The 13,830-nt window shown below is 47.8% G+C and overlaps 1 protein-coding gene across 1 annotated transcript in view; it reads left to right on the forward strand.

The window, feature by feature from the left end:
* ACACA (acetyl-CoA carboxylase alpha) overlaps positions 1-13,830 on the forward strand; it is a 96,645-nt gene that overhangs the window by 73,622 nt on the left and 9,193 nt on the right. The window contains exons 45-51 of the mRNA XM_017730878.1: positions 298-441; positions 536-656; positions 2,274-2,370; positions 3,795-3,891; positions 4,507-4,642; positions 9,128-9,305; positions 9,568-9,680. Of these exons, the coding sequence (XP_017586367.1) occupies positions 298-441; positions 536-656; positions 2,274-2,370; positions 3,795-3,891; positions 4,507-4,642; positions 9,128-9,305; positions 9,568-9,680 (886 nt within the window). The remainder of the gene's footprint in view (positions 1-297; positions 442-535; positions 657-2,273; positions 2,371-3,794; positions 3,892-4,506; positions 4,643-9,127; positions 9,306-9,567; positions 9,681-13,830) is intronic.

Below are 13,830 nucleotides of genomic sequence, written 5' to 3' on the forward strand. Positions count from 1 at the left end.
ATCCAGGGGCAGCCACAGCTTCTCTGGGCACCCTGTGCCAGGGCCTCCCCACCCTCACAGGGAAGAATTCCTTCCCAATATCCCACCCAACCCTGCCCTCTCTTTGCTGGGGATCACTGTTCAGAAGCTCTTACCTGCACACAGGGCTTGGGAAGCTGTGTTGTGAGATGCTTGCTCCATCCTTTTGTGCCCAAGTGATCCTGAGGTGCTGCACAGATGGGTTTGTGTGTGCCTCCTTAGCCAGCACCTCCTGGTCACATCCCAGCACTGATGGCTTTCCTGTTTTTCCTTCCCCAGGTGCTTGGACGGGAAGTTTACACCTCCAACAACCAGCTGGGAGGGATCCAGATCATGCACAACAACGGGGTGACACATGGCACGGTCTGCGATGACTTTGAAGGGGTCTACACCATTCTGCAGTGGCTTTCCTACATGCCAAAGGTAATTCCTGGCCAAGGTGCCACTGGTGGCTTTGTTTGCAGGGTTTTGGGAAAGGGGGCTCTCACTTCCTTCCATGTTTCCCTTTTTCCCTTAGAATATACACAGCCCTGTTCCTGTCCTCAAAGCCAAGGATCCCATAGACAGAACCATCGACTTTGTTCCCACCAAGACCCCCTACGATCCTCGCTGGATGCTGGCTGGACGCCCCAACCCAAGTATGGCCAGGAGATGCAGCAACTCTCACCTTGTTTCTAGGCTGTTTGCCAGATGTCTGCAACCCAAATATATTTCAGATTCTGTAAAATAATTAGTTCTAAGCAATAGGGATCTAATACATAAATGTTTATCTATAATAATATTAACATATAACATTATTTATACATAATATCTAAAAGTAGCACTTAAATCCTGAGTGCTCAAGGACACCTCCAATTAACTTTTATAGATGATATATTTACTTAGAATAGTTACTTCTATGGATTTTTTTTTATGGTTTAGGGGAAAGTCCATCCACAAAGGGTCTGTATGCTAAAGGAATCACAATATTCCTTCAGATCTCGGGGAGTTGTTGTGTTGGCACCATTGGGGTTGTGCAGCCTTGTGTAGGTACAAGTTGCAAACTGGGTGACCGTTACTCCTGCTGTTATTAATGAGTTTGGGGGGCTAAAATGAGACCTGTGATAAACTAAGTTTTCTGGTTTTGGATAATATTTTTTCATCATCTCTCAAGCAATTCATCCAGCTGTCTGGGCGCCGCAAACGCCGGCTTCCAAATCGAGTGACTTCAGATTTTAATTTAGTGGAAGCGTTAAGGAAAGCAGATGATTCCCTGTGATAAGTTAAAGCAGATATCTCCTAGGTGAAAAGTTAAAGCCATTTATTAGAGGAGATATTGCCGTGATATTCTTCAAACTGACGCCCGACACGAGGCCGGAATCTAAACGATCAGCTTTGGGCTCGCGATAAAGAGATAATTTTGAAATGGATGGTCACATTTTACAGTGGGGCCACAGAGGCAAGGAATGTAGAACACAGTAATTACAAGTTTGGGCTTGATAAAACACTCTCCATCCTGTTTAAGTCAGCAGAGGTTAGCGTGCTTGGATCTCCACTTTTTAATTGGTTTTGGACTTGGGTTTGCAGAAGCAGAGGTGCTTGTTCAGAGGAAAGAGTTCCTCGGGAGCTCTGTGCCAAGGGGTGAAGCTGGGAGGGATTTGGGGTTTTGGGGGGATATTTTTGTGGGTTATTTTCATGCAGAGCTTCCTAAAGCCCCAGTGCAAAGCAGGTGCCCCCAGAGAGTTGTGATTTCTCTGATTGACTCTAAAATATAATTGAAATTTTCATATTTAGTTCCCGGGTTCCTTCAGCATTCCTTCTTTCAAGGAAAGATTAGGCAGGATCAAGAGAAGAATATGAGATAAGTTTTAAAATAGAAATAGGTGTTCTGAAAACCATCTTTAATGACTTTACTGCCTTTTGACAAATGTTTGTAGTCTTGAAAAAAGCAGAGTTATTTATTTAAAAGCACGGGAAGTCCCTCTGCTCTCCAAACCCCATCGTTTAACAATAAATGATGCTTTTGCTGATAAATTGCTGTCTTTATGCAGAGTAGGAAATGAAATAAGACATGATGGCTGAAGGCAGACAAATGCTCAGCTGTCTAATGTTCCCTTGTATTGTCATCTATTTAAAATTAAATAAATAAAAAGACAGTGCCATGTTCTCCAGTTGGCATTTTTAAGCAAGTTTGAGTTGCTGCTTTGATATTCTGTTTTCTTTCTTCCCTCTCTCCTTCCACCTTTGATATTTCCCTTTTTTCCCCTTCCCTTTAGATCAGAAAGGGCAGTGGCTGAGTGGGTTCTTTGACCACGGGTCATTCCTGGAGATCATGCAGCCCTGGGCACAGACAGTCGTGGTGGGGAGAGCAAGGTAAGTTCTGAGGGGTGTTTTAGACAATTGTAGAAATCAAGTTTGGGTTATGCTTTGCATTTCTCTAGAACACAACATCCTGTGATTATTTCTCTCTCTACGTGTATGTATATCTATCTAATAGAAAGAGTTGGAAAGAAAGGGATGAGATGACCTCTAAGGTCCCTTCCAACCCAACCCATTCCATGGCTCTATAACTCTATAATTTAAAGGCTTCCAGGCTAAGCAGTGTGCCAGGGTTGGAAATCAATGATTTGGCAAAGCCAGAAGCTCTCTGTCCATGGTCAGCTTCACTTGCAGTTCCTTTCTTCTGACAAATTCCAAGTGGCTCTGGACTTTCACACAGCAGGGATATATAACACAAATGAAACAGACTCCTTTCAAAAGCAGTGGCACTTTGAAAAAAACAAATATGAGTGTATTCTTCTGGGATTGTTACTGTAAGTGCTGCCAAAACTCATCTCTTGTATGTATGTTTGGAATATGTGTGCTGTTGGCTGTAAATTGTCTTTTATTATTCTATGGCAACTTGTCCAGGGACACACTATAAAACAAGATGTAGCATCTTCATGTGCTAGCCTGATAAAATTTATATGAAGTATTATGGAAAACAGAAGTTGTTTTGAGCTGTTTTCAAGTTCAATAAATAACTGTAATACTTGGATAAAGATGTTCTTTATTAGGTCACATGGGCCCTAATATAGAAGTTATAAGTTACCGATTTAAGACGGCTTCTGCAATTACGGGGTTCCAGCAGACTCTTAATCATAGGGAATGGGAATATTTCCAGCCCCTCAGTGCACATGGGCCCTGTCTCTTCCCTGCCTGTTTGTGTGTCATCAGCTTGGGGTGGCTGGGGAGGGAGCAGGGGCTCTGCTGGGACTGTCCTGGGAGCGCAGAGCTGGCGTTGCCGGCGCATCGATGGCTTTTGTGTTCAGGAGGGCTTGGATCCCCTGGGGGGCAGAGCTGGGCATCCTCCCTGGTACTGGCACTCCTGCCCATCTCTCTGTCCCTGCCCCCTTCCCACGTGGCAGTCACCCTGCAGCAGCAGATCTGGGGAAAACACGGGAAGTGTTTAAAGTCCCTCCCGAGCCATTCAGGGATTCTGTGTTTTTCCATAGTTGAGACCATCAGAACCAGAATCTGGGTGATGGCAGCCGAAGGGCAGTGGATACATGAATTTATCATTCAAAATCTGGGCTAGGTTTGCTCTATTTCATATTCAGTGAGGAATGTGCTCGTTTTTGGAATAGATTTTGCTTTGAGATCTGTGACCCCTCTGGAACTCTCCAGCCCCGTGCCTCAACTCTGCAAAAGGCCAGAACGCCGCTCCTGTTATTTGTCTCTCCTGGGTGTGAATTGGGAAAACTGTCTCACTGTGTAACAGCAGGAGTAGGAATTGTGTGTGTCTCACCTGTTTGCAGGCTGGGAGGAATACCTGTAGGAGTGGTTGCCGTGGAAACAAGGACGGTGGAGCTCAGCATTCCCGCTGATCCCGCAAACCTGGACTCGGAGGCCAAGGTGGGTGGGTCGTGTGCTCCTGTCCTTGTTTGTCCTGTGGTACCAATGTGCAGCCATTCCTGGTGAGCTGGGAATGCCTGGCAGCTGCTGGGAACAGCCCCGGGGCTGTTGTGTGGCCCTTCCTACAGGAGACACATCCCCAGCAGTTCTGCTTCCCTCAGGACTCAGAGGAGGGCAGGGATTAGCACCCAGGAGATGTGACAGCAAAAATCACTTCCCTGCTCTCTTGCTGTGACTGGAGTGTTTCATGGCCTTCCTGCTCTGGCACTTTGCTGTTCCCCTGCCTGATTTCACAGCCCTGGCCCTGCTTCATCTCTCGGGGGTTTTCTCCTCTCCGTGTCCTTTTCTTTCTCTTCTCCTTCCCCTCCTTACAGCATCACAGTGTCAGGTTTTCCATACCATCTCTTTTCTTAGCTAAATTAGTGGGAATGCTGCTATCAAAGTTGGTGACAAAAAGATTGTCCCAGTTTTCCCATGGCCAAGCAGGTCCTACACATTTCATGTGCCATGTTCCTCATTGTTTATGCCACATCATGGCTCCTGTTGATTTTTCTATGTTTTAACTCTTACACTAATGTGCTTCAAGGCCTGACAGTGGATTTTTCTTCCCTCCAGATAATCCAGCAGGCTGGGCAGGTGTGGTTCCCTGACTCTGCCTTCAAAACAGCCCAGGCAATCAAGGACTTCAACAAGGAAGGGCTGCCCCTGATGGTCTTTGCAAACTGGAGAGGCTTCTCTGGGGGAATGAAAGGTAAGGAGCAGCTTGGTGCTGTCCTGGGGGTGGTTTGTGTTGGCTGCTCAGGGCACCACAGAGTGCTGCTTGAAATTTTGTGAAGAGCCAAGGATGTGAGATTGATACCATAAAATTTAAAGAAGGAAAAGGTTAGATCAGGAGAAGTTATGGGAGCACTGAGCTGGTGGAAGTTCTCGGAGGCTGCTGGGCACAAGGCAAAGCCTTTGAGCTTGCAGATGCAAAGGTGGGAGGTGGCAAAAGATGGCAAAATTCTCCCTGGAAAACACCCATTGCCTTTGGGGGTGGATTCTGCTCCCTGTGCTGCTACTGCACCCCCTGCGTGAGGTGCTTTCCCAGCCACACAACTCACTGGGAAGCTGTTGATGCAATTTTACCTTATTTATTTACCTTATTTAGTCCTTAAATACTGTTTTACCTTAAAATGCCAGATCTGGCCTCGCTGGGTTCCTCAGGAACTGAGTTTTAGCTTTGGAGTTGGGTGGAACAGGCAGCATGAGGATGTTAATATTTATATTGCATATCCCAACTTATTCCAGCCAGCTGGCAGGAGGAGGAGGAGGGAAGGACAGAGCCATTGTAGTTTGCACCTTGCTCCGTGCTTTTTCCAGCCTCCTGCTTGCTGCTGGTGTCTCCTGACACTCTCGGTGTCCCTTGGGGAGTTGTTTGCAGTTTTGGTTTCAGTGCTGGCTGGGGATTATGCAGGGAGGGAAAATAAACAATTATGCCACCCCTCAGTGCACACAAACACACTGCCAGGAGCCGACTGCACTGTGGGTAAAATGACTCCAAAATTGTGTGTAATGAGTAGGAAAAGATTAGAGACAGCTCTTGCTATGCTGAAAATTGACATTAGTGAAGGAGGAGGGGGAAAAAAAAAAAAAGAGGGAAAAAAAGAACCCCCCTCTTTCCTAGTCAGCCTGGGAGGTCTAATTCCTGCCGTAAAATAAATAAATAACACCCTAAATAAAGGCAGCTCGTGGTGGTGCTGGTTTCCCCAACGAGCTCTCTCCGTGGCCAGAAGGCTCCTGAGCATAATGCAAAATTAAATTATAAAAAACTGGCTGGAATATTCCTCTGGAAGAGCCATTTGGCAGGGGTTTATTTGGGCGAACCGGCGGTGACCCACGACGGGGAGACATGAAGCGTGAAATTCCCTGGAAATTAGCACCAGGGTCCTGGGCTCGGCAGGGAGGGTTTGATCACATGCAAATCCCCCGACATCCAGCCGCCCGTGCTGGCGGGGGCTCCTGTTTTACTTCTCCTTTTTGCCCGCGACAGGTTATAAATAACAATAAAAAAGGATATAAAAGAATCCGGCCGAGTGAAAAGGCCGGTTTGGAGCTCGGGTCGCCTGGGTGCTGAGCTCTGGTCGGTTGTGTGTGGGATGGCTTTTTGGGGTGTCTTGGTCCCATCTGATGTTCCAGCCAGGCTGGTGGGATCTGCTCCAGCTCCAGAGGAGCAGAGAGGGCTCTGAGTGCCGGGATTTACACACACAGGGACGTGGGGACACCTCCAGCAGGCTGGGTGTCCCTGTGGGGATACTGGGGGATACTGGGGGACACTGGGCTCTCAGGGGAAGCGAGGGGGACAGAGCTCTGTGGGCACTGCCCACCCTCCTGCAAACCCAGCTCTGCTCTGCTGGGGACATCCTGCAGCGTCTCTGCCTTGCCAGTGGCTGCTCATGGAAACCCAGACTGGTTTGGGTTGGGAGGGATGTTAAAGATCACTTCATTCCATGGGCAGGGACTCCTTCCATTAGGCCAGGTTGCTCAGATTAGGCTGTGGTTTAAATTGATACAGGAATTTTGGCTTGGAGCACTGTGGGGACCCTTTGGAAGTCAGGGTCAGGAAGGAGAATGCTCCTCAGCAGAGTTTACAGCCAGCTCTGGGAGCACCCAGGGTGTCTCCAGCCCCAGGAACAGCAGCAGCTCCACTGGCCTTGGTGGAGTGTGAAGGGAAGCCAGCACTTGGTTCTATTTGATAATAAATATTAGGGTTTAATCAGTTATTCAGTCAGGATCCTGAGGCTGCTGGGACATTCCAGGACAATGCAGTGCTGGATAGCAGGGTCCCAGAGGGACCAGCTCTGTGCACAACCACAGAGGGGTGATGTTCATCCTCCTGGAAGGCTGATCCCCAAAGATCCATAGGCACAGCAGTACTTCCCTGACCACCTGCTGGCACCTGGGAAATAAAATCCTTTCCTGATGCCACCTGGTAAACCTGAGGGAGGTTTGGAGCTGTGAGAAAGCATCAAGTTCCCCCAATTTCTCTGCTCCTCCTCCCTCTGCCCTGTTCAAACAATTAGTGCTGCTCTTCTCTGCACTTCACCTGAGTAAAATATATACCCATGGCAGGAGTGAAGAATGTATTGCTAATTACACAATTATTTTATTATGTAGCACTAGTAAAAAATGTCTAGTAAGGAATTAATTCAGTTAAAATAATTTGAATCAAGCAATTATTTTCTTAACACTAGAATTAGCTGAAAGTACTTCAAGTGGTTTATTACTAGCACTACATAATAAAATAATTGTATAATTAGTAATAAATTTGTCACCCCTTTTGAGTCCTTTTCTTTGCTCAGGACAAAGGGAAAGGTTGGAGTTTTGTTTGGTTCTCAGTCCCCACTGTCTCTGCTGGGATTTATGTTTATTCCCAATTAGAGGGAATAAATTGTTCTTCCCTTTGTCAGCATTTGATACCTCTTAAATAACATGAAATTCCTTTTCTTGGTGTTTGGGCAATGACCTTGGGAATGAAATGGAGAGATCATATCAGTGCCTCTGGTACTAATATATATTTATATATATTTGTTTGTGTATATATATATAAAATATAGAAGAGTGTGTGTTTCCCAAAGAGCTGATTGCTTAATTATGTTTATGTTAATGCTGAACACTAAAATGAGGGTTAAATGACAAAGGGACCTTGGCTGGAGTCTCTTTCTTCCCCAGAAATGAGGCTTTTCTCAAGGGATAGAAGGATTTTCGATGAATCAAAGTGTCTCAGTGTTTTCAGGCTGTTGCTATTGCAGCAGGTGTGAGGTACATTAATGCAGCTCCTTAATTTTCTCTGCACTGGTATTTTAATGGCCAGAAAAAATGAGGCAAACTGGGAGGGTCCAAGCAAAGAACCCGAATGATGGAGGGGGCTGGAAGAGAGATGAGGGATGGGTACCTGTCGTGTCTGAGGACAAACCCCACTGAAAATCCTCCTGCTATTTGTAGTGAGCCTGAAGGAGTGCAGACATTATGTAGGGTGGTACAAGGGGTAGTGACATGAAATTAATGGGGAGGGAGGGGAAGTTTGGCTGAGTTCTGAGGGAAATCTCATCTATTTGGCTGTGGAAATGCCCCTAAAGAAGCAGTAGATTTATTGTTTGGGGTTTCTAAATGGGAGCTTTCAAAAGCACTGTGGAAGAACAGGTCCTGTGTGAACAAAGAGGTGGGCTAGATGAGCCTAATAACTATTTCTCATTTCTTGTATTTTGATTTAATACTTCTAGATATAATTATATGTAACAAAATATATATATTCAAGAGTGCCCGTTTCCATTACAAACTGTATCCATTAGAAACTATATCATCTCATAGAAATTCTTCTGCCTTCCTTTTTTCTCTTTTATTTAAATCACCTTTGGGGCTGATATTTTCAAATGTACTGTCTTTACACAGTGGAGTTGTTCTTATTAATTTTGAGCAAAATGCCTTAAACAAATTTTAATGGAAGAAGAGCAGAGTGCTGTTCCCCATCCCTCCCCACACACGTTTTTATGAAGATCTGGAAGAGCTCTGCTGCCCTTAGGTGCATTTCATTCACATTACGTGAGTTGTGGGAGAGGTCCAGGGTAGTAAGTCTGAAATTGGGCAGTACAGTCATACCCAGCCTGATTTCCCAAACTGTGGGAATGCTCGTGGACTCAGGGATGGATCATTCCCAGGGCACCTGGTGTAGAACTGAGGACCTCTAGCCCTGGCATAGATGTGGTTTCATGGAAAGTCACCAGACTGGATTTCCAGAGAGGAGGTCCCATGCCTGGGAGCAGGAGTGATGTGGGAATATCCTGCAGGCTGGAGGGGGACTTTCCCAAGGGTATGGAGTGACAGGACAGGGGGAATGGCCTTAGCCTGAAGGAGGGTACATTTAGATGGGATGTCAGGAAGAAATTCTTCCCTGTGAGGGTGGGGAGGCCCTGGCACAGGGTGCCCAGAGAAGCTGTGGCTGCCCCATGCCTGGAAGAGCCCACGGTGATGAGCTGTGACTCCAGGCTGTGTGTCCTTGTCCCAGACATGTCTGACCAGCTGTGTGTCCTGTCCCAGACATGTTTGACCGGCTCTGTGTCCTGTCCCAGACATGTCTGACCGGCTGTGTGTCCTGTCCCAGACATGTCTGACCGGCTCTGTGTCCTGTCCCAGACATGTTTGACCGGCTCTGTGTCCTGTCCCAGACATGTCTGACCAGCTGTGTGTCCTTTCCCAGACATGTATGACCAGGTGCTGAAGTTTGGGGCCTACATCGTGGATGGTCTCCGGGAGTACCAGCAGCCCGTGCTCATCTACATCCCGCCGCAGGGTGAGCTGCGGGGCGGCTCCTGGGCGGTCATCGACCCCACCATCAACCCCCGGCACATGGAGATGTACGCGGACCGGGAGAGCAGGTACGGATCCCCCTCCCTGCAGCCGCCAGCTGGGACAGCCCAGGCTGCTCCCTGTGGGCTGGAGCAGCTTCCATGGGCTTGGACACTCCCCAGCTGGAACCTCGTGTGTGTTCTTGGCCTGGATAAACCAGAGCTGAAAGTTCTCTCTTTGTTTTGTCTTCCTCTGCATTCTCTTACTTTTCACACACATTGAACCATTCCATTTTGTGTCTGATGACCCGAAAGTCAGGTGCAAGAAGTGCCTTTCCTTTCTGTTTTCCAGAGGAGGGATCCTGGAGCCGGAGGGGACGGTGGAGATCCGGTTCCGCAGGAAGGACCTGGTGAAGACGATGCGCAGGATGGACCCGGTGTACACCCACCTGGCCGAGCGCCTCGGTACGTGGGACGCCCTCCCAAGGGGCACTGGGACCTGGGGCACCCCTCACAGAGGGGCACTGAGGCATTTGATCAGAGTCATTTTCATTTTTATTTCCTGTTGTCTGACTTGGGAAGAAAACCAGATGAGAGCACTGTGTGTGTGTACATGTGAGGTGATACTCATGCATGCTCAGCATACCCAGGGTGTGTAATATAGTGGGGTTTCGAGGTGATTTCTCTTTTTTTATTATATTTTATTGACTGGCTCTCACAACAGACCCCTATTACAAAGGCCTGAGTCTAATTTCCAGCTCAGCAATTGCTCAGCCCACTAAAACCTTGTGGGCCAAACCTTCAGCGGGCGCCGTTTCATGTAACCAAGGGTTTGATCAAAGACATTTTGGGCTGCTGGACTGTCACTGAGTGTCTGGGGTAGTTTGCAGTAATGATATCCATGTGCTCTTCAGTTTCAAGGGAATAAGGAATATTGTCCATGTCTCTGTAAACAGGGGGATGAGCAGAGCTCAGTGCTGGCACGGCCAGGGTCGCGTTATTACCACGCCTTCCACTCCGAGTGATCCCAGCGCCTGCTGTACACTCAACGTCCCAAAATACAGAGTGTTCAGCAAAATGCACTTAATATCAGATATGTTCTCCCTCAGGGGAATGGGCTCTTTAAATAGTTCTTTACTAGCTCTTACTATAAGAGTATAATCTTACAGAGCCTCCTTTTACCTCCAAAATTGACTACGTTTCAGTGGAGGGAGAAGCGTGTGATGTGGGTATGGCTTGAATTTATAAAGCCTTTTGGGATCCTTCAGGAGGAAAAGTGTTCTGCAAATGACTGATAAATCCTGGCTATTGCTGCAGTTACATTTTATTATTTGGCTTTTTTTTTAATTTATGGCAGGGGGACAATTTATATACAAAACAACCCTCCTGATACGCCTCGGGAAGAGAATAATAAGGGGTGAAGGGTGAAGGGGTGCTGGGATCAGAGCACTGACTGCAGAGCAGGTTCTACCCATGCCTTTGATTGATCCAAGGCATTTTTTTTTTTTTTTTGAATAATCTTATGTTGACTCTTTGTTTGCTCTGCCTGTGCTGATTGTTTTCTGGGTAAGAAGCAGGTTGGGTGCGGAGCAGCACAAGGCAGCAACTTTTTATCCAAGTTTTGTCCAAATTCTGACCTTGCTCTTGTCCATGATGTGTCACTGTGTGAGAGTGGGCGTGGATACCCCGTTGGATGGATGGGTTTGTTGTCTGTGTCTGCTGGTGGGCAGCTGACTGAGGGTGACCTCACTGTGGCCTTCCAGTACCTGAAGGAGATGGCAAGAAAGATGGAGAGAGACTCTTTACAAGGGTCTGGAGTGACAGGACAAGGGGGAATGGCTTCCCACTGACGGAGGGCAGGGTTAGATTGAATGTTTGGAAGAAATCATTCCCTGGGAGGGTGCTGAGGCCCTGGCACAGGGTGCCCAAAGAAGCTGTGGCTGCCCCATCCCTGGAAGTGTCCAAGGCCAGCTTGGATGGAGCTTGGAGCAGCCTGGGATAGTGGAAGGTGTCCCTGCTCATGGCAGGGGATGGAATTGAGATGATCTTTAAAGTCCTTTTCAACTCAAACCATTCTATTATTCTATGATTCTATGACTTAAATCCCAGTTTTTAAGTTTGTAGTTGCAGCAAGGAGGTTATTTTCAGAAAACCTCACTTTTGTCTTCTGTCAGACTTGACAGTGTCTCTTTCAGAGCAAAAGGACAGTGACTGCCCCAGATCATGGGGACACAACTCAGAGTCCCCAGAAAAACTCTCCAGAGGTCTTCAGTGGAGTTCCCCCTCCCAGGCAGGCAGCTCCCCCTCCCGTGGGTGTCTGTCCGACAGGGCGAGCCGGAAGAGAAATCAGATGTGTGCTTAGGGAAGGGAACGTGCAGATAAATGGCCCTGCCCTGCTGCTGCTGGGAGCATCTACCTTCACCTCCCCACAAACAGCCTGGCTGTGCCAGCAGCAAACCAACCCCCTGCTCCAGGGGGCTTCAGATGGATCCGTCCCCAGGAGCGGAGCCACTGGAATGCTGTGGACAAAGGCTGGAGGGTGGAAATCCTGGAGGGAGGGGGAGCAGAGCATCACCTTCACTCACTGTCCTCATTCCCCACCCTGGTCACCTGTGTGGGTGCAGGACACCTGCAGGCCACCCTTGAGTCCTGTGGGATGCTGGAAAAAAAGCACAGGGAAAGACGGGATAGAGTTTTCTGCCGACAGCCTCAAAATCCCAGCGCCATGTGAGGAGGCAGGAGCCTGGTAGGGGCTTTTTCCCCCCTCTTCCTCTACAGGGTAATTACTCCCAGCAAACTCCATACACTTTAATTAAAATGACTGCAACACAAGAGCGAGTCACTTACAACTGTACATAGGGAGAGCTCTAAAAGCTTCAGTCACTGATAAGCATCTCCCTGAGATGGATCGTAATTGCTCCCAGCATCGGGTGATCATTGCCGTTGTTTTGCCACTAATTCCATACCAGAGCAGGAAAGCCAAGATAGCAGGACACACTAAATTGCATAATTTTTTTTTTTGGTCTTTTTTTTTTTTTTTTTTTTTTTCTGGTTTTCTTTCTGGCCAATTTAAAATTTGTCAAAGTCGGTCTTCTTCTGGATCACTGCCCTTTGATATTTCGCGCACTCCATTTGCCACAAACAAGCCGCAGGGCCGCAGTTCATGCTGACTCCAGCAGAAGCAGAGAAAGCTCCATTTATCTTACACTGCCTGCTGAATTCTTACTCATTAGCTGGGGGTTCACTGCCTCTCTTTAACCCCTGAGTGGCTGTCATCCCTCCCTGGAGCTCCGGAGAGAGGCATGAGGGAGACGCTCTCCCACGCGGGCTCGGTCGGGAGACGCCGGGGTTGGACTTGGCAGTTGGGGAGTGGGAGAGCAGGGGAGGCTGGCAGATATTGAATAATTTGACATAAATCTGTTCATTATCAATTCTCCAGCACGATTGCTGAAATGTTGATTAGCCCCGTGGTTTATTGAAGTGTCACTCAGAGTTGGGCTGTTCCAGGCAGCGCGGAGCGAAGGGCAGGGGGAGAGAGGGTGGCCCTCATCCTGCCCCAGAGCACATTCCCAGGTGGAAGAGGTGTGCAGGGACAACAGGGATCACCCAGAAATGTAGGAACAGTGCAGGCTGTGAGCCTTGGGCCAGAGTTACAAATACAGAGCTTCAATTTTACTTATTTATTACAATTAGACTAAAACATGTAGGAGTGGAGTGAAAACAAGTGGTGCCACACAGGTTCTGTACCTTGTGTCAGAGGTGCAGAGAAATGGGTGGTGGAATATGAGTGAAAGGAATGGCAGAAGGGCTCCAGTTAGAGCAAGATTGGATATTGTATTTCCATGTTTCTTGTAGGAAAAGGGCAGCATCCAGTTGTCCCCTGATGCGTTGTGACAGTGGGAATGTCCTCCTTGGTGATCCTGTGAGGTGTTCCTGTGTGCTGGAATGCACCTCTAATTTTATTTATTTCATGTATTTAGTTTCCTAGGGCAGTCAGTCTGTGCTGCTGGGGCTTGGTTCACACCTTATTTGGCTGAGGAGCATCCAGAATTGTCTTTAAATTTCCAAGTAATGAGTGAACACTCGAGTGTTCAGCACTCAGCTCCACTTCAGCACAGCAGCTCCTCTCTGAAAATAAACATTTTGGGGTGCGGGACCAGAACTGATCCCAAGTGCCAGTTTTTCAGGAAAAACTGGGAGAAACACTGCTCTTTTGATTCCATCTCTCATGGAGTGTTGGATAAACACAGTCAGGTTGTAGCTTTGTGTTTTAGATGATGCTGGTTTCAGTAGCTGCTTCCACGAGCAGGTGCTGCTGCATTTAAATTGGTTTTAATTCACAATAACAAGGCTCCAAGTGCAAGTCCTGCTTTCTGTCAGCTCCTCCGTGGCCCTTGGCACCTGGGATATCCTCCCAGGAGGGCTGTGGGGAGGAATTTTTGGAGTTATGTCCCTGCCACACTTCACCTGTTCAGAGATGAGACCTCGGGAGCAAAGAGTGGGAAGGGGCGGGGTGGGAATCACAGGGAGCTGCTGTACAAGGGTATTTCCAGCCCGTGCCACGAGCATGTGTGACCTTCACTGGCTGTTCATGCTGCAGCTTTCCAACATAAAT

This window comes from Corvus brachyrhynchos, unplaced genomic scaffold (genome assembly GCF_000691975.1).
Source record: "Corvus brachyrhynchos isolate BGI_N302 unplaced genomic scaffold, ASM69197v1 scaffold283, whole genome shotgun sequence".
Classification (NCBI taxonomy): domain Eukaryota; kingdom Metazoa; phylum Chordata; class Aves; order Passeriformes; family Corvidae; genus Corvus; species Corvus brachyrhynchos.